We start from the raw sequence: 26255 nt of genomic DNA, 5'->3' as shown, positions 1-26255 counted from the left end.
ATCCTTGTAGATACCAATATTTTATGTCACATCAATAAGACATTTTGAAATGTTTCCATATTTTTATATGGTTCATTTTTCTTCAATTATCAAAAAATCAAGGAGTCTGTCTATTCTCTAATTTCTCTTCCTGTCGATAAATTACTAATATTGATCTGAATTGGAATTCTTCCTATTTACATTTTTGTCACAATAGTTTCTACTGACTTCACACAGTGATATGCACAAAATAGTTTTATTGTAAGATGTATATAAAATTATACATGTTGCATTAAGTATACTCCTGAAGAAGAAAATTTCTGTTTTGACTAGATGGATGAGAACCACATCCTGAACTTAAAATTTTCTACATCTGGTGGTTGGAATATATTGATTCCACTGTGCAGACTTTTGGTGCCTCACCCCAAGGGATGCCTTTTTAGCATGACCCATCTCTGACCCTGGACCCTAGGTCTCTGATGCCAGGCGAGTTGTCTCAGTGGATGGTAGGAGTATTGCTGGAAGCCATTTCTACACGGAGACAGCTAGCAATAACATGATTATACACGGAAATGCTTGTGAAACTTCATACCTTACAAAATGGTAAATCCTGATAGTACCCACTTAAAACCGTTCAGTGTTTCCCAGTGCATTTTCAACTGTCCTTTTTGTGCTTGGGGATGTGAGGCACTGCCACCTCCACGTCCCTCAGTACAAGCAGACAGTTCCCCTCTGGGGACACTCAAAGATAATGAAAAATGAGCAAAAGGATTGAAGATGAAGATTAAAAAGAAATGATTAGGATGGAGTTGACTTAATTCATTTTGTTCCTTTCAGGATGGCAGTCTGTGTGAAACGCTGCATCCCTGTCTGAGGTAAACCATATCTCAAACTTATCTTCCTCCCTGCCAACCCGAATCCCGGCACCCACTAAACGGACCAAGGGGAAAGCTGGGCCTGCCAGCAGCTCTGACGGGGGAGAGGAGTGGGGTGTACTCAGTCGTCAGCACGACGGCGGTCTCCCTCACAGAGGCGGCCTCCCTCACAGACCCTGCCTAGAACCCGCCGCCAAGCCCCCAGCAGGCGGCCCGCCTGGCGCCTCCTAGTCTTCGCACAAGCAGGGGCACGGTCTGGGGTCCCGAAGGCCGTTCACGAGGGCGCGCCTTGTCCAGGGCTAGGCTGTCAGCAGCGCCTCACTCGCGGCCTCCTGACCTCGACAACCGGTTCCCGGTGGCGCAGCCCCAACCCCACGCGCCTAGCGCGCCCGGGGAAGCGCGCGCCACCTTTTTAACGGTTCTACCCTCGCGGGCGTGCGGCGCCTCTCGAGGCTCAGCGCCCGAGGCCACGCCCCGCGCCCGCCCTGGGCCCGCCTCGTGCCCCTCGGAGCCGCCTCCCGCCCCGCCCCCAGCCGCCGCCACCGCGGTCAGCCAGCGGACCAGCGGCAGGAGTCGTTCCCCGACGGGCAGCGGGGCGCTCGGCCTCCGCGTCTGGGCTGAGCGCGGCGACGCTGCTGTCCCGAAATCCTCGTGGATCTTGAGTCGGTAAGTGGCTGGGGAGGATGAGCGACACTGGGGGTCGGAAGTCGGGCCCCGCGGTGTGGAGGAGGCGGGTGGGCGCCGTCTCCCAGGCCCGACCCCTGGGAAAGTTGAGGCGAGGGAGAGAAACTCAGAGGTGGGTCGGGAAATCTCCGAGGGCCCCTTCAGTCTCCTGTGGACCCTGAAGTGGGAGTGGAATGGGAGCGAGCGCATCGGATGAGGGGAAGGAAAGTGTAGGGGGCCGGGGGAGCCCGATAGAGGGGCAAGTGGCCGAGACCAAAGCCATCGCCAAAAAAGGAGCTAAGTACACAGCTCCCCTTGGCTCTGCCCCAGCACCTGCTGCCAGGCGGTGGGAGGCTTTCAAGACGATTTGCCCCCCTACACCCGGTGGCACAAGGTTTACATTGCTGGTGTTTTAGTCAGAGCTACAGAAGGGACAGTTACATGACTAAAGTAATCACAGACACCTTTATAGCCCATCTAAATGTTAAATTGTGTTTGTTTTGAGAAATCCCTCAAATAGACCAAACAAACCAATTAGTTATAAACGGAAGGCATGAAATGGAAAATATGTTGGAACTCTCCTAACTTCTAGGTTTTTGGTATTTTCATTTTAATTTTTCCTTTATAATGCAACTAGGTATGTGAAACGTGAAATATCTTTTACCATTTGAGTCATAGGTGGTTTATTTCTTACTCCCCGATATTTCCTGTATGGTTTCTCTTTATCATTTTGTCAGTATGAGCAGTTTACTTACAAGCAGCATTTGGTTTCAAGGAATCCTAACTTTGTAATGTTTTGAAGTTAGAAATTTAGATGAAATTTTATTTGGTTATCATATGGGAAATACACACAAGGTAAATGCAAATATGGTCTTTTCATTTCATCATTTCACTTCATATGATCTTATTTCTCAACGGCAGCAGAAGCATGAGTACTTTTCAAAGAAGAATAGAATTTATATTGGAGTTTAAGTATAGTACTCAGCTTCTAAAACCAGTGCATAGTATGTTTCATATGCTGTGACCTCTGGTTAGTATGGCAGTATACCACGTCTGTAGCATGAGGAAAGCACAGTACTCCCTAATTTATTTAGTATTCTAAGAAAAATGGTAAATTGAGGAAATGGATATTACTAGCATATACCAATTTATTCTGCATGGACTTATAAATAAATGTTACTTTTCACCTTAATTTTTAAATCTGTACACGCAGTGTCCACATGTAATAAGTGGACAGTCAGTTATCTTTCTTTTATGTAACAAATAGGCAAGTTTTGATATAAAGGTGTGAACTTTGTAGTCAAATCCTAACATCTAGCACTTAGTAGCTGTGTGGACTTGGGCATGTCTCTTATTTTTCTGAGCCTCAGGTTTCTTATCTGTAAAGTGGGACTAATAATAATTTTCTCCCACAGTTCATATATGGCTCAAAATTAAATGATATTATATTTAGTATGTAGTAGGACCTTAAAAATGGATCTTAATCAAAAAATTAGATTAATAAGATTTTGGCCACATTGGTCAGTATATCTGCTTATTATCCCATTGTATTTTGGACAATTCTAGGTTTATTGGTAATATCAGGACTGATAAGGCCTGAAGATTCATACTTAGGTAAATTTTTTAAAACGGAAAAGGAACCTAAGATATAGTTAGTATAGCCAGATGTAGAATAGCAACTGTAAATAACTAATTTAACAATATTCTATTCATACAACTTGACCTTTAAAGATGATTTGTTAAGTGTGTGTGAACTTGAAAAACACTATCAGCAACCATTTCTCAGCATGTATTAATAGAAAGTTTTTTGGAGACATCGGATCAAAATATCCTTTAAAAAACATTTATACCACAAAACTATACATTTACATTTTTAAATTTACATTTTACAACCTTATGATTGGCTACTTGCTACACAATGTTGAAGGCAGGATTCTGTTTATTTTGTAACTGTGCTTTGAATAGTTGACATCATACATGCCTACTCTAGGTAGTAGAGCTTCAAGGGAAACTTTTTGATCTCTACATTCCATGGATGAAGCAGGCATTAGAGTTTAAGACTGAATTTATGTAGTATAATGACTTTGTAGTGCAGTTAAGTCTATTATTTTTAACTAAACTGAGAATTAGGTTTTGGTTTATGGCGTTCTGCCTTAATTATAATCCTGTGAATCAGTTTTACAATAATAATTACTTTTATAAATACTTAACATTTTTCATTAATTAACATGATAGTGGAATGTAGTATGCATTGTAATCCCAAACTTGTCCCCTATAATGTCAGTGTTTCCATGCAGGCATAGTTTACTTAAAAAAAAAAGTACTAAACAGAGTACTGAATGACACCATCTTTTCTAATTTCCTTGACTGATGTGGATTTAGATACAAGGAGCCATTGCTGTATCTTTCCTACTGTAAATTGAAGGGTAGGTGGCACCAAAAGAGCTTTATTTTTTGTTTCTTTACTTGTGTTGCAACGTCATATAATGGAGTTCTGTAATCCCCAACTCTTGAAAATCCCTAGTTTGAATACTGTGGATTTGCCTTGCTCAGCAATTGGAAAAGATTTAACAACCTACAACTAAATTTCAGCTGAGCAATGAAAAACAAGGAAGTGTGTGCCAAAGTACTCTATTCTATTGTATTCTGATTCACTAGTTTCATGTGGGGAATAGGATGGAAAGTTACTACATACTAGTATTGGGGTCTTAACTAAAATAAATAGGATAAATATCAAATAAAGCAATGTATATTAGGTTGCTTTTTGGTCCTTATTTTAAATATACTCTTCCACGTAGAAAATATTAGTAACTATTTGAAGTATTTTTTCTACTTGTGCTTATAACTTTTTTTAACATCTTGTTATATCCAGTTGTGTTGCACAAAAAGTATAGAGAGCATTAGCTTTGTTTAGAGGTTGTTAATTGCCACGTTGAAATACTAGTTAACAGACACATTACAAAGCTGGGTTAGTATTAACTTGAAGTACTTGCTGGGTTATCTCCAAATAGTAACTTTTGGGTGCTTAGTTATTGTTCCTAATTTTGAGAGGTTGTTTATAAGTTTATAATTTTAACATTTGAATTATACATGTCCAAAGATATTTTAAAAATAGGATAAAGCATTTCTGGGAACTTAAAGGGTTACTATCTCTATCTTATACTTGGGGAAATAGGCACTTAGACTTATGATTTGCTTAATATCATATGGTTACAATTATTTCTGGATAAGCAGGTGCAAAATCAAGTGGAGTTTTGTTTTTGACTTTGTCTTGATGGGCATCAACATTTGGAAATCTTGTCTCCCGTACAGGTGTTAGATTTTAGTTGCAATGATGACGTACTTAACATTTATAGAGTTTATTTAATAAATCTATGTTGCAGATACTAGAATACAAAAATAAATAAGGTCTGGTTTTTGTGGCCTCAACTAACTGATAGTCCAATCAAGTAGACATGTAACATATTTACTATGATATATTTTAGGAAAATTGATAAAATACAGTAGGGACCAATGGAGGAGGAATGTAAGGAAGGAAGAACTATTATTATTGCTATTATTATTTTATTATTAGAGAATTTCATGTAGACTATTTTATTTAACCTTACCTGTTGAGCCAGGGGGATATTTTCCAAGGAAGTGGCAAGAGCTTGATCTTGGTCTTGACAGATAAATAGCTATTTGGAAGAAGAACAGCTGAGATAATGAGGAAACTATAGACAAAACACCTGAATGTCCAAATATATGATGAAACAAAATAACATTAATATTTTGGAAGTAGCATGAACAGAAATTAAAGACTGATATTGGAATCAGAGGCTCTAATTTAACCCATCAAATTGAAGGCAGTTTTATCAAGTGTGGTCCAAGGGAGTTGGTGATGACTTTAAAGGAATATAGGAGTTAAAGTTATTAATTAGATTTTAGATATGTTGAATTTGAGGCACCTGTGATAATATATAAATTAAAAATATTATTAGACAATGAGAAAAATAGAACTTGAGTTTAAAAGAAAAGTGGATTCTGGAAGTATAAATTAGGGCATATTTATCATGTAGATGGGAAGTTGCAGCCATGAGCGTAGATGAGCTTTAGTTAAGAAGACCAAAGCCAAATTTGGAAGAAAGATAGAAGAAGAGGAATCAGCTAAGGAAGTTAGAAGAGGCAATCAGAGAAATAGGAAACAAACCAAAAGAACATAGCCAGGGCAACATAGTGAGACCCCATCTTTAAAAAAAATGTATTAGCCGGTCCTGGTGGTTCATGCCTGTAATCCCAACTATTTGGAAGGCTAAGGCAGGAGGATCTCTTGAGCCCAGGAGCTTTAAGTTGAAGTGAGCTATGATTGTGCCACTGCAGTCCAGCCTGGGTGACAGAGTGAGACTCTGCCTCAAAAGAAAAGAAAAACAAAAAGAAATGTAGAGTCAGTAAAGTTAAGGAAAGAAAATGTTTTAAAGAGAGAATGTTTAACTGTGACAAATGCTATAAAAGGAGTCTGAGTATTGCAATATTAAATGCTTTTTTGTGTTTGTATTTTCCACTTTAACTTGTAAAATAGGCATCTTAAAAAAAGATGTGGTTATTTATATATATGTAAAGCATCTTGATTATTTCGTCCAAAAGATAAAAATGTATTTTTTCATCTTCTAGTATGGAACTTCAAGGTCTTTGTGACAATGGAAACCAAAAAATTCATTGGTAAACCGCTTCAACCAGCAAGACCTGTTCGTCATCTGACTTCTCCCCCAGGTGAGTAATAGATTATACAGTTCCTTAAATATTAATGTATTAATGACTAATTAGTATTTGAAAAGCTAAATAATATATAAAGCAATTGTTTCAGGTGGATATTTAAAGAAATAATGAAAACTAAGAGTTTATAAGTATTACTGAAGGAAAAACATTCTTAATTACCTACCAATCTGTAGTCTACCAGACCAACAAAGGTAGGAAGAATAACCCTTGACTGAAAGTAACTTTTTGTGTGTGTGGTTTTTTTCATGTCTCATTTTTGTAGGCTTCTGGCTTCTGGTCAGAGTGATATACCCAGTAAAAATTATGCCCTGTGATTATGATGACTGCAGGGCAATCATGCTGGAGAGACAGTTTAACCTTTTAAAAGAATAACGACATACTCAAATGCCAAAAAAATTAGCATAAATCTTAAAGGTTGTGTAGTAGTTGTGTCATACTTTTACTCTGATAGAGGTTATGGCTGTGTTTGAACTGGAACAGATCTAATTTCAAAAAATCTATTTTAAACATTCTAAAATGTTTTTCTTTTACCTATGAAGATATTCTTTTGGACAAACTCCTGAAATACCTAGTATTTAACTTCTAAATTGGAGTATTAGTCTTTTAATTGTATTCATTACTTATTGCTAGAATGGCTTCTGTGTCTACTTTAGATGATACACATACAACTTTTTAAACTTTTTCTTAGTCTATGTATTCAGCTGAATTAACTTACTACTTAGAAACGGGAAAATACAGATATTTTATTGAGTTTACAGATGAAGCAAAAAAGGTAGAAGAGGCTCCAGTTTCGATCCTGTGTTCATTTTCCCATCATTGGATCCTTCAAGGAAGATAATCTCCACTTTGGTCATGTTTGCTCTCAATATGCCTGTGACTTATGTCAGATAAGTGAAATTAATGGATCTTCTGGGACCATAGCTGAGTAATGCTGATTCTGTATACTTCTGATGCAGTGGAAGTGGTTGTGTAGGGTCAAGTCTCAAATTTTGTCCTAAAGGAAAGAATGTAAAACCATTGCAGCAGCTCTTTTCTGTGACCAGACTTTTTCCAGCAACTCCCACCCCACTTCATCTCTGAAGATCCAATTTTTCACTGATTTCTCTCCAACATTGTTACATGGAGAATGAGAATGAGAGGGGATACAAGGTGGGCAGGTAGCCCCGGTATCTTACTTGGTTGTACCTTCTTAAGATCCAGACAAGAGAGTAGGGGATTATTAGGCAGAAAAGTCTAGTAAATCAGAAAATAATTTTGGTGTTTCTTAACACACTTACATACTCCCTGGCCATCTCAGATCCCTAAAGGAATCATTTACTTTTTCTTTTAGATTCAGATTTAATTACTTCATGTTGTGAAACCTATGTGATACCCCAAACCCACTCCGCTTGGCATAGTACTTTCTCTAAATCTCTCAATAAGCTTACTGCTTATCAAATTGTATTATAGTCATTATATATGAGCTTGTCTTTTAAAATAGACTGTGAACTCTTATCTCTGAACTCTTTTTATGTTTGTATGCCCATCCTTTTAACGCAACATTGAAATAATAGATATATAAAATTGTTTTCTTCCTCTCCTAACAGGAGCAGTGTTCCCTTTCAATTTTCAAAATGAGTATCCATGCAACACTCAGTGCATACAAAGTGGAGTTAGCAGAGTAAGTTTTGAAATTATAACAAAAAGAAATATTATAGGTTGGAAAGTAATGTGTGTTAGATGGTTATTGTGTGCCAGACACTATGCTTTATATACTTTTTAAAAATTTATGTACATATGTTAAAGAGAATGTAACACCCATTTATCTGTCACCCAGCATTTTTAAGTCTAAACATTTTGCTATATTTGCTTTAAAAAAGTTTAAAGAAAAAAACTTAACATATAGTTACAAACCCTGTATATATGCTTCTACCATCCTGTTTCCTTCCTATCCTGCCCATAGATAACTATCCTCAGTTTTTTTTTCCATGAATATATTTGTACTTTTGCTATGATAAATGGAATTGTTTTATTTGTTTTATGTAAATAGGATTTTGTCATCTTTGCTTTAACATTTTATTACAAATTTTAATTTTTTGACTAAGTAAATTAGTCACAAAGTTTAAAATTCAAAATATACAAAATGACATTTATTGAAAAGTTTCCCTCCAATCTCTGTCCCAGTCTCCTATTTCCTCTGATCAGAAGTAAGCATTGCACCAGTTTCTTATCCAGATGCATTGTATCAGTTTCTTACCTAGATACTAATTCTTTCTCTCTCTGTCTTTTCTGTTTTGTTTTGTTTTTGAGACAGAGTTTCTCTCTTGTTGCCCAGGCTGGAGTGCAATGGCACGATCTCGACTCACTGCAACCTCCGCCTCCAGGGTTCAAGCGATTCTCCTGCCTCAGCCTCCTGAGTAGCTGGGATTATAGGCACCCGCCACGACACCCAGCTAATTTTTTTTTTTTTTTTGTATTTTTAGTACAGGTGGAGTTTCACCATATTGGCCAGGCTGGTCTTGAACTTCCAGCCTCAGGTGATCTGCCTGCCTTGGCCCCCCAAAGTGTTGGGATTACAGGCTTGAGCCACTGTGCCCGGCCTCTCGTTACTATTTCTTATCCACAAATAGACTATGCATGCACAATCATAAGTATATTTGTAAATGGAATACTAGGCAACTTTACAATGAATAAAGCAGTTAAATATGAACTGATATAGAATAATCTTTTAATATATGGGACTATACCACATTTTTTTCCATTTTCTGTTGATGGGCATTTGTTTCTATATTATAATAAATGCTATTGTGACTGCCATCTATATATTTCATTTTTATATGTTTGAAAAGTTTTCTGTGGCATAAAATTAGAGTAGAATTACTAAGTATTATTAATTTCAACTTTTAGATGCTGCCAAATTACTCTTCAAAGCAATTTGTATGAACAGGGGCTCTGATTTTTCTACGTCCTCACCTTACTATTGTCATACTTGAACATTGGGTGAGACAGTAGATGAGAAATGATATATTTTGGTTGGTTTTAATTTTTAATTCTCTATTACTTATGAAGTAGAGCATCTTTTCATATGTTTAGTGTGACCATTTGGATTTCTTCTTTTGTGGATTGCCAAGTCATATTATTTTCCCATTTTTCCTGGATTTTTTTCTTTTTGATTTATGTGCCTTTAAAATATGTTCTGGATTCTAATTATTTTTCTTATTTGAGAAAAATATTTTCTTTTCCAGGAATATGGTCTGTTAGAGAGTCATTTTTTGTGTGGCATTTTTTGTTTAAAAGTTTTAAATATTAATGTAATGATATTATCAATGTTTTTCTTTAGGATTTCACTTTTAAGAAGTCTTCCCATTTCCAAAATTAAAAGATATTTTCCTATATATTCTTCCAAAAGCTTTGAAGTTTTGCTTTCATATTTAGGTGTGTAGTCTACCTAAAGGTGATTTTTTGGATGGTGTAAGATAGAAATCTAGTTTTTCTCCTATAAGCAACTGATTGTAAAGCATAATTTATTGAATAATTCATCCTATAAATCAGTGGAATCTTAATTGTATAATAATTTTTCTTATACACATATCTTTTCTGGGCTCTTCTAGTGATCATATTTTATCTCTGTATAATCAATATCATGATGTCTTAATTATTCTGGCTTTATTATGAGTTTTCTATAAGTCATAGAAATGTTTTATTTGTTCTAGCAGCTAACATTTCCCTAATTAAATGTAACAGTAATATTCATTACTTTTTGGAACCATTGACCTTCTTTTACTTTATATGTAAAAAATTAGTATGTTAACATTGCAGTTTTATAGAGAAAAATCAAATTGTGCAGTTAAATTACTTCTAAATGTATAATTGTGTCTGCTGCTTCAATTATAATGCAAACGCTAGTAGAATCTGTGTCAGAGATACTTGATATATTTTCAAACCACCATTATTGAGGTATAGTTTACATATAGTAAAGTGAACTCATTTGTTCAATGAGTTTTGAGAAATATTTATTCCATGTAATGAACCCCACAATGAAAATCTTCCATCTTCCTTCAAAATGTCCTTATATCCCCTTGCAATAATTTACTACTTACACTTAAGACTAACCCCTTGCCCTCCTTCCTGCCCCATACATCCACTGATCTGCTTCTTTTAATGATAGATAAGTTAGTTTTTACTGTTCTAGAGTTTCATATAAATGAAAAATATAATGTGTATTTCTTGGTGCTGGGGTTCTTTTGCTCAGCATAATGTTTATGAGATCCTTTCATGTTGTATATATCAGTAGTTTTTTTTTAATGTGGAATAATATCCTACTGTAAATATACAACAATTTGTTTATTAATCAGTTGATGAACATTGGATTGTATCTAGTTTTTAGATATTATGAGTAATGCTGCTATAGACTATCATGTACAAATCTTTGTGTGGAAATACACATACTATCCTGGAGTGGAATTGATAGATCATATAGTAAGTTTGTTTAGCTTTATAAGATATCATAAAATGTTTTCCAAAGTGGTTGTGCCATTTTACCTTCTCATCAGTAATATGAGGGAGCTCCAGATGCTTCACAGCCTTTCCAACATTAGTATGGTTGATCTTTTTATTTTTAGCCATTTTAGTGTGTGAGTAGTGGTATCTCATTGTATTTAACATTTTCTTAATGTTTAGTGAGATTGAGCATCTTATCATGAACTTCTCTGACATCTGTGTTTTTCTTTTCCTGTTTCTTTCTTTAAATTTTTATTTTTTGTTGGAGTGCCTGTTCATGTCTTTTTGCTTATTTCTGTTACTTGAGTTGTCTTTTTATTATTGAACTGCAAAAGTTCCTTGAAAAACTGGTATATCATACATGCATTAATTTATTTCAAAACTCTATTACGTTCTGTTGATTTATGTCTACCTTTATGTTAATATTACACTTTATAGTCTACTGTAGCTTTATGATAAGTCTTGAAACCAGGTTATGAAAGGTCACTAACTTTGTTTCTGAAATTTATCTTTACAATTCTAGGTCTTTTGTATTTGCATATAAATTTTAAGTGAGCTTGTCATTTTCTACAAAAAAGTCTGTTGGCATTTTGATTGAATTTATAGATTAATATGGGAAGAATTGACATCTTATGATCTGCTAACTTGACATATCCCTTGATTCTTTGTATTTTCCAGCATAGAGCTTTTGCACATCATTTATACAATTTGTAAGTGTTTCAGATATTTCAATAGTATTGTAAATGGTATTGTTTTGTAAATTTTAAATTTTACGGGTTGGTTGCTAGGGTTTAGAAATATAATTGATTTTGTATAGTGATTTTGTTAAACTCAGTTATTAGATCTAGTAACTTTTTATGGCGACCACCCTTCCATTCTTGTGCTTATTATGATGATAATTTTACTTTTATTTGGACTGTAAACATACAATCATTACTAATGTTTTTTTCTTTCTGTGTTTTTTAACTTTAAAAACGGAAAGAATTTTATGTTACTTTCATTTATTGACTTTCCAGAACTTTTTATTTCTTTGTGTAAATCCATGGCTCTGTCTGGTATTATCTTCCTTTATGAACAACTTTCTTTAACCTGTTTTTCATTATTTCTTCATAACAAAGTATTTGAAAATTTTGGCTTAAAACAACAGCTTATTGTTTTATTTCATGGTCTCCTGGGATGACTGAACTCAGCTGGCCATATCTCACTTTAGTATAGTCATGTAGTTGAAGTCAGATAGCATCTAGGACAGTTAAAGGCTTGACTGGACTGGATGATGAAAATGACTCACTCACATGGCTGTCAGTTAATACTGGCCATTGGCTTGGAGCTCAGCTGGTACTATGAACTGAAATGAGCACCTACAAATGGCCTTTCCAAGTGGCTTGGGCTTCTTATAACACTACATGTGGGTTCCAAGACTAATGTTCAAAGGGACAGGAGATAGAAGTTGCCAGCCTCTTAATATCTGGGATTGGAAACTAGCACTCTGTCACTTCTGAAATGTATATTGGTAGGAGCAGTCATAGATCTTGCCAAGATTTAAGTGAAGGAGATACAGAATTTACCTCTTGATGAGAAGAGTATCAAGAATTTGTGGCTAACTTTGATCTGTTTCAGAGTCATTTGGATTTCCTCCTCTCTGTGTTACCGTTTCTTGTCCTTTGCCCATTCTCTTCTATAGGCTTTTTTATTTTTTTAAAATTGTTTCCTGGGAGCTCTTTTAGGTGAAACTATTTAAGATACGAATTGTAATTTTTTTTCCTGTTTACCTTTTGTCTTTTGATGTTGCCTAGAATTATCACACTTTAACTTTTCATTCCAGGAATGGAGAGTGATACGCATTTGTCTCTTCTTATTCTCTTTCCTGATCTCAGTGGTATACATTTGCTTAAGATGAGTGACAGAGGCTGCGAACATTCTTGCTGTAGTATATAAAAGGGTCAGGTGGGGTGCTCACACTTGTAGTCCTAGCACTTTGGAAGGCTGAGGTGGAAGGATCACTTGAGCCCAGGAGTTTGAGACCAGCCTGGGCAATGTAGCAAGATCTTGTCTCTACAAAAACTTTTGAAAAGTAGCTGGGTATGGTGGTATATGCCTGTAGTCCTAGCTCCTCAGGAGGCTGAGTTGGGAGGATGACTTGAGCTCATGAGTTCAAGGTTACAGTGACCTATGATCGTGGCACTGTACTCCAGCCTGGGTGACAGAGTGAGACACTGTCTCAAAAAAATACAAAAAGTCTAAATAGAACTTCTGAGCATGCATATTGGGGAATTGTACCATTACAAAGAGCACTTGATTTGAATAAAATTGTAAGAAACTTGATGCTTATCCTGCTTTACTCCTCTGTTTAACCTTTTCCATTTCCTGAACTAGCCATATTTTCCTATGCTCTTCAGTACAAGGCTATTCTTTTATTCCATAAACATTAATTTTTCATTAGTTTGCCAGTCTAACTCCTACTGATCCTTCAAGAGTCAATATAAGCATCATCTCCTATGTGAAGCCTTTTCTGGCATTTCTAAGCCAAGTTTGATACCCTGACTCAGTCCTTTTATTGTACTTTCTGCATATCTTTATTACAGAGCTTCTCAGATTTTATTATGATTTGCTCTTTTATTTTTCTGCCTTTTAGTTTGTGAGTCTCTGAGAACAGATACTGGAATGTCATGTTCATCTTTGTATTTCCTGACACAAAGCACAGTGCTTGTCATGTCATAGGCACTCTGTGTTTGTTAAATGGATGAGTTTAACAGGTCCACTACTACCCATTTGGCAACTTTGCAAGAATTAGAAGAGGAATGGAAAATTATAGAAAATACACATTTTTTTTTGAGTAAGATACTTTGCTGCTATCTGCTAGAAAATATACAACATTTATGTGGTGAATGATAACCCTTTAGATGCATACCCTTCACAAATTTACATAGTAGCCTTGAGTTTCAAAACCTAGCTCAGCTGTTTCTTATCTGTGTACTTTTGGCTTGGTCACCAAACTTTTCTGGTCTGATTTTCCTTACCTATAACATAGTGATCATAACACTTGCTTTATTCCTTATAGGATTATAATTAAATGAGATAACATATAGATAATCACTGTATAAAACTTTTTGTAGGTGTACTTTTTACATGCTATTATTTGAAATAATCAGTATTTTAAGTTTTTAATATGTACAGACATGACAAAGTACAATTTTACCTTCAAGTCTGATTTTAGATCTTGCATTTAAGTAGATGTTACATACTTAGTGAAATGTGCATCTGCTAAAATTTCCAGAGGTAAGAAATAGTCTTTTTTTTTAATTTTTAGAATACCATTTTATAGTTAATTAAATACAACAGTCTAGAAGAACTTTGGAGAACCCAAATCTTAGGCATTTTCCATTTTTTCTATCTCTACTTAAAAAGCTCTACAAAAACTTGATTTTTTTTCTGATGACATTCTTGTTTCAATAGTGTGGAATTATCTCCATAGACTTTATTGTGTCAGCATTAGATAATTAGTCCTACTGCCTTTAGGTGGAGTACTTAGCATTCACAGAAATTTAAGGAATGGCTTACAACTTGTCAATACAATGATTGATGGAGCACAGATATTTATTTTTAAGGATAGATGTCTCCAAAGAAACCTACTTTCATGATTTACCTTAATTCAGGGATGGTTTGCAAACTGATTTTTGTCAGCACAAGAGGAGATAATCTCTCAGGGGTAGATAGTATTAAACAAGTTTGTAAAACTGATTTATACAATCAGAACACCAATTATTTTATAATGAGAAATCTTGATGTATTGTGTTCTGGGTTCCTCTTATTGGTACAGCTGGTATATTGTTTACTTCTAGGGAGATTTATGGAAAGCTAAATTGAATCTGAGTATGTCCTGGTGAGTATGGGATCAGAAGAAAAGGATTAGGTAAAAATGAATTTTTAAAATATCATCAGATTAGCTTAGCCAATCTTATAACAAAGATGGTCTTGCAAGTGAGACTGGAAAAACTCTGCACTAAGGCATCTCTCTTCAAGACATAGAGCTCTGCCAATGTTTTTGATTTTCTTTGTCTCATTGGATACATCAATTTTTCTTATTTCTCTTATTTCCAAGGCATTAGGTGAAACAGTCCATAGGCTTATAAAGTGACATCAGTCTCTACTTCAGAGATTAAAAAAGTAAATAGTATTATTGCAGAATTTTTGTGAATAAAAATGTGTTGTTTTCATCAATTAAATTTTTTTTCCGAATGGCATTTTTGTCAAGAAAAAAATACTTTTAATGACTATGGAATTATTTATCTTTAGGACAATAAAATTCATCTTTAGTTTTATATTCCTTTTCAATAATAATTATAATAATGCCAAAAAACTGTAGATATATGTGAATATATTTTGAAAGATGTTTTTGTTGCTCATTTTAAATAAGCAGACTTATAATGATTGCTTATTAGCTCCTACTAAATGCATATATTATTAGGAAAATATTTTTGGGTAGTTAAACTAATTATATAAAATTTTAAAACATGAGTTAAAAAGTTTATTTTCTTCATGTTTAACAGTGTAAGACGAATGGAATGCAAGCCTTTTCTCAAGGTCTTAATGAACAACAGCAACATCAGTCTCCACTTAAAAAAGGTAAAATTTTATCATAATTCCCAATTTTATCATTGAATGTCTTAGCATTCATATAAAGTTAATATTACTGCATCGCTTAGATGCAAACCTATATTATATGAAATTTTATTATATATTTTTAGATTGATTTCTATCTATATGAGTCAGGCTACTAGTTTGACTGCTTTCAAGGAGAGACCAGAATACAATGGCTTAAACAAGATAGGAGTTTATTACTAGATTTTCTGTATCATGTAAAATTCTGAACTGTTGTAATGAATTTGCCCTGTGAAGTTTCTATTTTCCCACTGTTCTCTTATCTTATTGCTATGCCATCAACACATGGCTTCCATCTCATGGTCCCAAGATAACTGCCTCTGTTCCTGCCATGATGTTCCTGTGTAGCCATTAGGAAGGAGGAAAGGGGGAAGGAAGTTTGCCTTAAGATTATGACCCAGAAGTTGCACATAGTACTTCCACTTACATCACATTGCCAGAACTTGGTCATACTGTGCCTACTGGCAGGGTAGACTGGGAAACATAGTCTTTAGCAATACAGTTAATTCTATTACTGAAACAAAAAGAAAGAACTGCTCTAGGGGAGAACCAATAGTCTCTCCCACACTACATATTTTAAAAATAAAATACAATGATTTAATTTAGTTTCCAAATTTTTGTCAATTAATGTATGTAGTTTAAAAGCTTGAAGTATGAAGAGACCATTATTTTTTCTTCTAATATTTATCCGCATATTTCTAAATACAATTATTTCCAAATTTCTCAATTTTTGAAAACTTTATATTGATGTTTTATCTTGGTAAATGAGAACTTAAGTCTCTCACATCAGTTCCTTCAGTTCTTCACCCTTTCATCTCCCCACCACATAGTTATTTCACAAGTTTCAATTAAAATGTTACTCACTCTTTATACTACTGTGGCTGTGTAAAATATAACTGCTTAGCCAAGAGGTACATATCTCCCTTTTTATGCAATTTATCATTTTTTCTAAAGTGAATGTTTGCCTTATTTTTCTATGTTATCTGTTGTTAACTCTTTTCCTAAAATGCTCCAACAACTCTGCCACACTTGTGTATACTATTTATGCTCAAGTATATCAGTTCTTTTTTTCCTGAATGGTCTTGGCACCTTCATTGAAAATCAGTTGACCATAGGTGTATGTGTTTAATGTGTTTATTCCTGGACTCTTAATTCTGTTCTCCTGTTTTATATGCCTGTCCTTACGTCAGTATCACACTTTTTTTTATTACTATAGCTTTGTAGTAACTATTAAAATTGGGAAGTCTTAAGTCTTCCAACTTTGTTCTTTTTCCAAATTGTTTTGGCTATTTAGGAGTCTTTGCAGTTCCATTTGATATTTTAAGATCAGTGTTTCCATGTCTGCAAAAGAGGCCATTAGAAATTTGATAGGGATAGCATTGAATCTATAGATCACTTCGAGAGGAATATTGCCAACTTAACAATATTAAATCGCATAATCCATAAACATAAGAAATCTTCCTATTTAGATATTCTTTAAGTTATTTTAGCAATATTTTACAGTTTTCAGTGTACAAGTCATGTACCTCCTTGGTTAAATTTATTCCTAAGTACTGTATTCTTTTTGATGTTATTATAAATGGAATCTTTTAATTATTCATTGATCATATATAAAATAAATTTATTTTATGGGGAACATTACTATGAATTTATGAAAATGAAAAATATTATGAGACTATTATAAGTTAGTTGTATGCCAAAACCTAGATAACCTAGATAAAATACAAGTTATTAGGAACACAGAATTTACCAAAACTAACTCAAGAAGAAATAGAAAATCTGAGCAAACCTGTAGCAAGTAAGAAGATTGTATCAGTAATTAAAAACCTCCCAACAAAGAAAAGTTCGGGACTAGCTGGCTTCTCACCAGTAAATTCTACTAAACATTTAAAGAACAGTTAACACTAATCCTAAAACTATTCCCCAAAAATATGAAGAGGGGTAACACTTCCAGTGAGGCCAGTATTATTCTGATACCCAAAGCCAAAGACATCAGAAGAAAAGAAAACTATAGCCAATATCCCTTCAAATATAGATACAAAAATCCTCAATAAAATACTAACAACTTTTTACTATGTTTATAGTAAAAAGATTATATACCATGTCCAAGTGGGATTAATCTCAATAATGCAAGGGTGAGTCAGCATATCAAAATCAGTAATACCATGTCCAAGTGGAATTAATCTCAATAATGCAAGGGTGAGTCAACGTATCAAAATCAGTAATAATACACCACATTAACAGGATTCAGGGGAAAGCACATGATCATCTCAATTGAAGAAAAAGCATTTGACAAAACACGCTATCAAGAACAAGATAAGAGTGTCCGCTTTCACTGTTTTTATTCAATGTTATGTTGAAAGTTCTAGCCATAGCAATTAGGCAAGAAAAAGAAATAAATGGTATTTAAATTGGGAAAGATGAAGTAAAAGCATCTCTATTCACAGAGAGCACAGTCCTACACAGATGATCACCAATTAGGATGGTTTGACCTATAATTTTTTGATTTTATGATAGTTCAAAAACAATATCTGTTCAGTAGACACTGTACTTTTCTCATGATGCTGGGCAGCATCAGCAAGGTGCCACTCCTAGTTAGCCATGCATTTTCATCTTTTGCTGTTTTTAACTTAAAATAGGTTTATTAGGATATAACTCCATTGTAAGTTGAGAAGCATCTGTATATATAGAAGATCCTAGGGAATTCACATAAACTATTAGAGCTAATAAAAATAAATTAAAGTTGCAGGATACAAGACCACTGTTGTTTATGATTTTAGTAATTTGAGTCATTTTTTTCCTAATCAGTCTTGGTAAAGGTTTGTTAGTTTTTGTCTTTTCAAATAGCCAACTTTTGGTTTTGCTGATTTTCTCTGTTGTTTTTATATTCTCTATTTCATTTATCTTCACTCTGATCTTTATTATTTAGTTCATTTTTTCTAGTATTTGATTTAGTTTGCTCTTTTCTCCCAGTTCCTTAATGTGTAATGTTAGATATTGAGTTATTTCTTCTTTTTTAATAAGACATTTATAGCTGTAAACTATGCTCTGAATACTGTTTTTGCTGCATCTCATAAATTTTGATATGTTGTGACTTTGTTTTCATTTGTCACATATTTTCTAAGTCCCCTGTTGTTTATTCTTTGATCCATTGGTTGTATAAGAGTGTATTTTAATTTACACATAGTGGTGAATTTTCCAGTTTACTTCTGGTTTTGATTTCTAGTTTTATTTCAGTGTCATCATAGGGCATACTTTGTCTGATTTGAATCTTTTTAAATTTATTGAGACTGTTTTGTGGCCTAACGTATGAGTTCATCCCAGAGAATGTTCCATGTGTGTGAAACATACGTGCTCTGGTTCCATGTGTGCTTCAGAAGAATGTATATTCTGCTGTTGTTGGGTAAAGTGTTGTATATATGTAATTAGGTTAGTTGGGTTGTAGTGTTCACATTCTGTTTCCTTGTTGATCTTCTGTTAAGTTTTCCTATCCAATATTGAGAATGGAATATTGTAGTCTCCAGTTATTAATGTTAAAATGTCCATTTCTGTGCTTAATTCTGTGTTTTTCTTTCTGTTGTTGGGTATATATGCGCTTATAATTGTTATATCTTCTTGATTAATTGATGCTTTTATCATTGTATAAATGTCCATTGTCTCTTATAACAATTTTTGTCTTAATGTCTATTTTTGTCTAATATTAGTATACTCACTTCATCTGTCTCTTGGTTACTGCTTGAATTGAGTATCTTTTACAGTCTTTCAGTTTCAACTTATTTTTGTCATTGGATCCAAAATGAGTCTCTTGTAGACAGAATATAATGAGATGATTTTTAAAAATTCATTCTACCAATCTCTGCCTTGTATAATAATTGAAAAATTTAGTGCATTTATATTTAATGTAATTAACTGATTTAAAAGGACTTAATCCTCCCATTTTGCTATTTGTCTTCTGTATGTCTTTTTTTGTTACTTGATTCCTCCATAACTGTTTTTTGTGTTTAATAGATATTTTCTAGTGTACTATTTTTATTTCCTTTTATTTTACTATATTTTTTATGTTCCTAATTGCTGTGTTGGGTATTAATTTAATATATAACAAACTAGTTTGAATTAATATCAACTTACTTCCAATGTTATATGAAACATTGCTCCTATATATATCTCTAAAGTCACCTTTATGTTGTTATTGTCATAAATTACATCTTTATACACATTCTGTCATCTATTGACCTAGATTTATAATTATGCATTTCTATGTACTTGTCTTTTAAATCATATAGGAGAAAAGGATGAATTTCATACTGAAAATTTATTGATGCTTTTATATTTGCCTGTGTAGTTACATATACTGGTGTTCTTTATTTCCTCATGTGGATTTTAGTTGCATACTATCTTTTAAGTCTGAAAGATTCTCTTTAGCATTTCTTGTAAGACAAGTTTACAAGCAGTAAACTCTGTCAGTATTTGGTTATCTGTGAATGTCTACATTTCTGCTTCATTTTTGAAGGAGCTTTTGTCAGGTATAGATTTTTTGATTGACACATTTTTTGATTTCAGCACTTTAAATATGTCATCCCATGACTTCTGACATCCATAGTTTCTGATGAGAAATCAGCTGTTTATCTAATAGAGAATCCCTTGTAAAGTGATGAATTACTACTGTCTTTCTGACCTCAAGATTTTCATTGACTTTGACAGATTGATTATGATGTATCTATGTGTGAAGAATCTCTTTTAGTATACAGATAGATGCTCCTTAACTTATGGTGGGATTACTTCCCAATAAACCCATCATAAGTTGAAAATATAATAAGTTGGTATGAGAGTCTTTGGCCCAGAGAGTCTTTGGTCAGAGAATCACCAGTGCTTAAAGTCTGAAACCTTGAATTGCTTTCACATCCTCATAAAGTCAAACAATTGTAAGTCAAACCATCATAAGTTGGGGGTTGTCTGCATTCTATTTGTAGTTTGTTGAACTTCTTAGATGTATAGATTCTTTTTTTGTTGTTAAATTTTGGAAATTTTATTCCACCATTTTTTCAAATATCATTTCTTCTCCTTTTTCTCTCTCTCCTTCTGGCACTCCCATTATATATTTGTTGGTATGCTTGATGGTAACCCATAAGTGTCTTAGACTCTGTTCATTTTCTTTATTATTTTTTCTTTCTGCTCCTCAGACTGAATAATGTCAATTGAATTACTTTTAAATTTGCTGATTCTTTCTTCTGCCTGCTCAAATCTGCTGTTGAAACCCTCTTGTGAATTTTTCACTTCTGTTATTGTACTTCTCAATAATTTCTATCTGGCTTCTTCTTATAAAGTTCCATCTCTTTATTGATATTCTCTATTTAATGAGACACTCCTCTCATAATTTTCATTAGCTCTTTGAGCATATTTAAAATAGTTTATTGAAAGCCTTTCTCAAGTAAATTCAATGTCTTGGCTTCCTTGGTGAAAATTTCTATTTCATTTTTTCCAATGAATGAGCCCATACTTTCTTCATTCATTGAGTGCTTTATAATTTTTGTTGTGGTGGTTGAGAACTGGACATTTTGAATGTTATAATGTGGCTGCTCTGGAAATCAGATTTTCTTCCTTCCCTTGGGTTTGTTGTTGCTCTTTGTTGTAGTAGTTGTTGTTAGCTTAGTGACTTTTCCAAACTAATATTGTAAAATCTATATTCTTTGTCATGAATGACCATGGAAGTCTCTATTATGTTATCTTAGTGGTCAGCTAGTGATTTGACATAATTTCCTTCAGTGGCTAGAAGAACCATACCAAACTGAAAAACAGAGAAGCCCCTCTTTCAGCCTTTGCATAAGGCCTCTCTGTATTTTGATGTATTACCTCAATTCTGCCTTCACCTTCATTTCCTGCTTGGTAGGAATCTGCAAGTCAGCCAGGAGTGAGTGCTTAGGATCTCCTCAAGTTTTTCTGTGAACATGAGCCTAGCTTTGACATGCATGTGGGCTTCTATAAAGAATATTTGGGATTCTTTCAGTGCCCTTCTTCCTCAAAGCATCTCGTTTTTTCAGTTTTTCCTCCCAAGCTTTTTGGTATGCCTAATGTTTGCTCCAATTGTTATCCCTTGTCTCAGGTGGAAGCAACTAATACATTTTCCTGTAAATGTTTGGACAAATGGATTTTGGGCAGCAGCTTTAATGCTAGAAGAATTCTTAGTTAGGTGTGAAGTACAGGCAAGCTTCTCAGAATGGTTCCTCAGGGAACCACCAGAAAGTCAAAACAAATGATCATAATTTTTTGAGAATGAAGTCTATACTACTCCCTCCAGTTCTGGGAACCTGTAAAAGTAATGAGGGCTGTTGTTTTCAAGGCCATGGCCTATCTGGGGGATGGTCCCAGGTAAGTTTAATGCCACAAATTTTTTCCCAAATTTAGCTATTTTTTTTGTTCACTAAGCATTCCCCTAGTTTTTACAGGCTTTGGGTTAGAGTCCAGGGTTCTGAGAAAGTTGATTCTGACAGTTTTTATGAGCTTACTTGTTTTTGTGGAGTGAAAGACTTTTAGAGTTTTCTACTTGGCTGTTTTACCTGACATCACTTACCTCCATTTCTTGAGTTTTATGTTTTCTTCTTTATTGATTTATGTCCTTATTTTGCTCAAGTACATTCTCCAAGAGTTTCATGAAAAAAGGGTATTGGGTTGGTGAATTCTTTGAGTTTGTGTATTTGAAAATATCTTTATTCTGTTCTCACACTTGATTGATGGTTTGGCTACATAGAATGTTCCAGATTAAGGATGAACCTCAAAAATGTTAAATGAAAGAAGCCAGACTCAAAATTTCTGATAAGTTAAATTTTCCTTGATGTATTTCAGAACTGTGTATTAGGAGCAACACATTGATAATTGTTACCTGTTAGTTGATAGGAAGATAGGATAGTAATTCAACCCTTCTTATTCCTAGTCTTTGCATTTTTTATATCCATTTACTTTCAACTTATATGCCTTTATATTTAATATGTGTCTCTTGCAGATAACATATACTAGGGTCTTCTTATTTTTTAAATCCACTCTGTCAATTTGTAGTCTTTAATGTAATGTTTAGGGGGTCAGTAAACTATGGCTTACAGACCAATTCGTGTTTTTATAAATAAAAATGTATTGAAACATAGCCACATCCTTCATCTATATATTATCTGTGGCTGCTTTTGCTTTAACAGTAATACATATTTCTTAAAACAAAACTTAGAGGAAAAAAGGAATCTGTTATACTTACCCACCTATTTATCATCTCTTTTGCTCTTTATTTCTCAACAGTAAAGTTTCAATCTAGTATAATTCCCGTCAGCCTGTAGAACTTCCTTTAGTATTTCTTGAAGATCACATCCGCTGGTGATGAATTCTTTCAATTTTACTTTATATGAAAATGTCTTTCCTTCACATGCATTTCTGAGGGGTTTTTTCCCCCCACTGGACATGAAATTCTGGGTTACTGTTCTTTTCTTTTAGAACATTAAACATATTATTCCATTGTCTTCTGGGACAGCATATAATCTGTCTTGGTGATCGTTTCTGGTAATCATTTCTGATTTGAAATCTGCAGATATTTGAAACATTGTTCTCCTTGAAGATAAGGGCCCTATCTTGGGTACTATTCATTATTACCTAGCACAGTTCCTGATACAAGTAAGATGTACAATAAATGTTTCTCGAATTGAATTTATTTTTATTGTGTTAAGTTTTCAGTATTGATTGAGACTTGATAGGCTTATTAAAGTAACATTTTGGCAGGATCTGAATTGCCTAATAGTTTTTACTGTGGTTATTTTATACTTTATAGAAGATCATTTTACTAGACCTGAATAACCAAATGAAAAAAGCCATGCATTTCCCATTTTCCTAATTATATTTCTTTAATTTTTCCTTGGTTACTTGGTTTTCTTTCTATGTAAAAGGAGAATTGGAGGCAGTAGATGTTTCTCAAAGCTTTTTTTCTCCTCCTCTTTTGCATAGACACACTATTCATCATTTTATAAAATAATAGAGGACATCCAGAAAAAAATAAACCAAAAAGTGATCTAGACAGCTCTGCATTTCATAACATTACATTTGATGTTTAATATCTACAGAGAGAATTAAATACAGCAGAGATTTCCTGTTGAAGCTCTCAAGTGTTTCCATCTGCAGGAAAAAACCAGACTTTCTGCCTGATCATCCCATTGTACTGCAAAAACCAGTAAGTAGTTTTCTAAGTTTGTATTGTAATATTATATTAAAAATATTTTTCTTTAACATTTTCATCAGACTCTACCTCTAGATTTTTAACCTTCCTTATTATAAGATACAGGTAATTCAGAAAACTACAGAAATCTAAAGGTATAATAAACCAATTATTATAAAGTAACTCTGTCCAAAAATTAGAATGGAATAGCTGTATTTTGTTTAAGAAATATTTTTAATTGAAAGGTCATGAAAATATTATCCAATAGTCTAAAAGTTTTATTTTTTCAATTAAATTATATTTGCCACCTGGAAATAATTTTACTCTATGATGTGAGGTGGGCATCAAGTTTTACCTTTTTCTACATGGATATCCAGTCATTTTAAAAATATTTATTGAAATGGTACTTCTCTGACATCTTTGTGGCAGTATATGCGTGGTCTGTTAATGGGCTATCCATTCTGTTCAATTAGTCTTTTTATACATTATAACAAATCATCTCATGTATTTTTCTTTAACATGACTTTGCTGTTCTTAGCCCTTTATATTTCTGTGTTACCTTATCAAATTCCATCTAAATAAATACACATAATGAATACATACATGCATCTCTTAGGATATTCATAGAAAGGACATGGATTTTGTCATCAGACATGGCTTCAAATTGTAGCTCCATTCTGTGTACTGGCAGTTCAAACTTGGACAAGTCACTTAACCTTGTTGAACCTTAGTTTTGCAGTTGCTGATAAGGATGATAATCTCTGACTGTTAGGATTAATAAAATAATGCATGAGATTACTGAGTATGATACTCTCATTTGCTCTTAGTAAATGATTCCCATTCTTTATGGTCTCTACTTACATTTGACTGGTATTTAACTTTCTATTAGAGTTTTCGTAAATACCTTTATATAGGTAAAGGCAGCTAGGACTCCTCTGAAATGAGATTCAGAATATAGGTATACTGAGAGCAGTTCAAATGGGAGATATACACTACTACTTCCTATCTCCATGTTTGGTATTCTAATTCTTTGGAATTCATAGGATTTTTTTCCTCAAATTACAATTTTAAAAAAACGTTATGTTGTTCATAGTTTATGTTAATATTTCTTAAACTCCCTAACTTTAGATCTCTAGCCAATTCTTTTCAAAGTTAATTAAAGCATGAATTAAAATTTTGTATAATACTTCTCATACAGGAATATTAAATAAGAAAAAATGTACTTGATATTTCAACTTTTCCACCTGTTCAAAGATCTTTGGGATATGTAATCCATGATCTGTAAGAATAAATGTAAACTTCAGTGCTATATAAACTATAGTCACTGTTTCATTTGTAGACTTTCCACCTTTAATAACATTTTATTGTGTAAATAAAAGCTTGACATACACTTTTTAAAACAAACTTATACATTAGAATTCATTTTACTTTCGATTTACACATTAATACATTTTTTAAAACTAGGTGCCACAGAAACAGAACAGGTTTGGAATACAATTTAGTATATTTTAAAATGAATTACATATATTTTTAAAACATGAGCCATTTTGTTATTTGACAGTTCTAGTTACTTTAATAGTTTCTATGGTAACATGCATTTAAATCTGTAAACACCTGGTACATTCACAGTATTTGGTTTGATGAACTAATTAGTAAAAACTGTATTCAATCAATTGATAATTAAATTTTTCTTTTATATTACAGGAAAACAACCAAAGTTTTAAGTAGCATTTTAAGAACAGATGAATTTGAAGAGAAAGAATTATTCATTTTATAGTTTGGACATCTGCAAATGAGGTGGATCTAGCAACAATAACTGTAATGGACTGTGACAATTCAATTTATTCTTAATTTTGATGGTTGACTATTTGACTTCTCTAAAAATGAGAAAGAGCTATTTTTAAACTATAAAAAATTTTCTAATCAGTTTCAGCCTTGCAGGAGGTTTCCTGCATAAATTGGGAGGTTACACTGGAAAGTAGGAATTTGGTTAGTGAAGTGGGAAGACTGTATATTTATAATTTGCGTACTACTTGGAATTTTTTGTTTTTCATCACTTGTAATAATGGAATGGAAATGTAAGCTGTAAAGACTCTCAAATATAAAATATTTGCTACAGTGTATATATGGTACATAATTTCTTGTTGCTTTTAAAGTTGCTTTTGTTGTTCTGCTTCCCACTGATTTCATACCAGCTCATGAATGGATCATTACAGTCTCTCCAGAGGCTTAGAATGATTCAGAATGTTCAATGCATAGTTCTCAATGACAGGAGGGAGAATTTTTAATGGGTATTTCTTTTCAGATATATGATTGGTCTCTAGGTTTTTGATAATAATATGGTCTTAAATTCATAATTACTAGCAGAGATTGATAATTTGGAAACAATGGTAGTGAATGAAACTGAAGTTGAAAAACAGCTGCTACTTATGTCACTAATCAGACCATATGAATAGCAGAAGTTGAGCAATTTCAAAGTGAAACTGATATTTTTTTTCCAAAAGAATTTGGACATTTGAAAATAATTGACGTACATTCAGTTTTAATTCTATATTTTCTTATAACATATATGGATAAAGAATTTTTAGGTTTAAGCTTTTAATTCCTAGAAATTTTATACATTAAATCTCCTGCAATTTGTCACTCTGGATGTTACTGTT

General features: G+C 33.6%; 1 protein-coding gene across 1 annotated transcript; it reads left to right on the top strand.

Annotated features, from left to right (window-relative positions):
- The first annotated feature begins 1375 nt into the window (after positions 1–1375).
- Positions 1376–26255, top strand: C7H8orf88 (chromosome 7 C8orf88 homolog). Its single transcript, XM_023222925.1, has 6 exons — positions 1376–1520; positions 6168–6266; positions 7859–7932; positions 15299–15374; positions 23504–23610; positions 25300–26255. Exons 2-6 carry the CDS (start codon positions 6194–6196, stop codon positions 25321–25323), a joined length of 354 nt encoding a protein of 117 aa, XP_023078693.1. The 5' UTR covers positions 1376–1520; positions 6168–6193; the 3' UTR covers positions 25324–26255.

This window comes from Piliocolobus tephrosceles, chromosome 7 (assembly GCF_002776525.5).
Source record: "Piliocolobus tephrosceles isolate RC106 chromosome 7, ASM277652v3, whole genome shotgun sequence".
Taxonomy (NCBI): Eukaryota; Metazoa; Chordata; class Mammalia; order Primates; family Cercopithecidae; genus Piliocolobus; species Piliocolobus tephrosceles.
This window is presented reverse-complemented; position numbering and strand designations above follow the sequence as displayed.

Coding starts and splice junctions, on each gene's coding strand:
- C7H8orf88 (XM_023222925.1), top strand. CDS start 6,194: ATGGAAACCAAAAAATTCATTGGTAAACCGCTTCAACCAGCAAGACCT. Junction 15,375..23,503: donor TCAGTCTCCACTTAAAAAAG/GTAAAATTTTAT, acceptor TAATATCTACAG/AGAGAATTAAATACAGCAGA. Junction 23,611..25,299: donor CCATTGTACTGCAAAAACCA/GTAAGTAGTTTT, acceptor TTTATATTACAG/GAAAACAACCAAAGTTTTAA.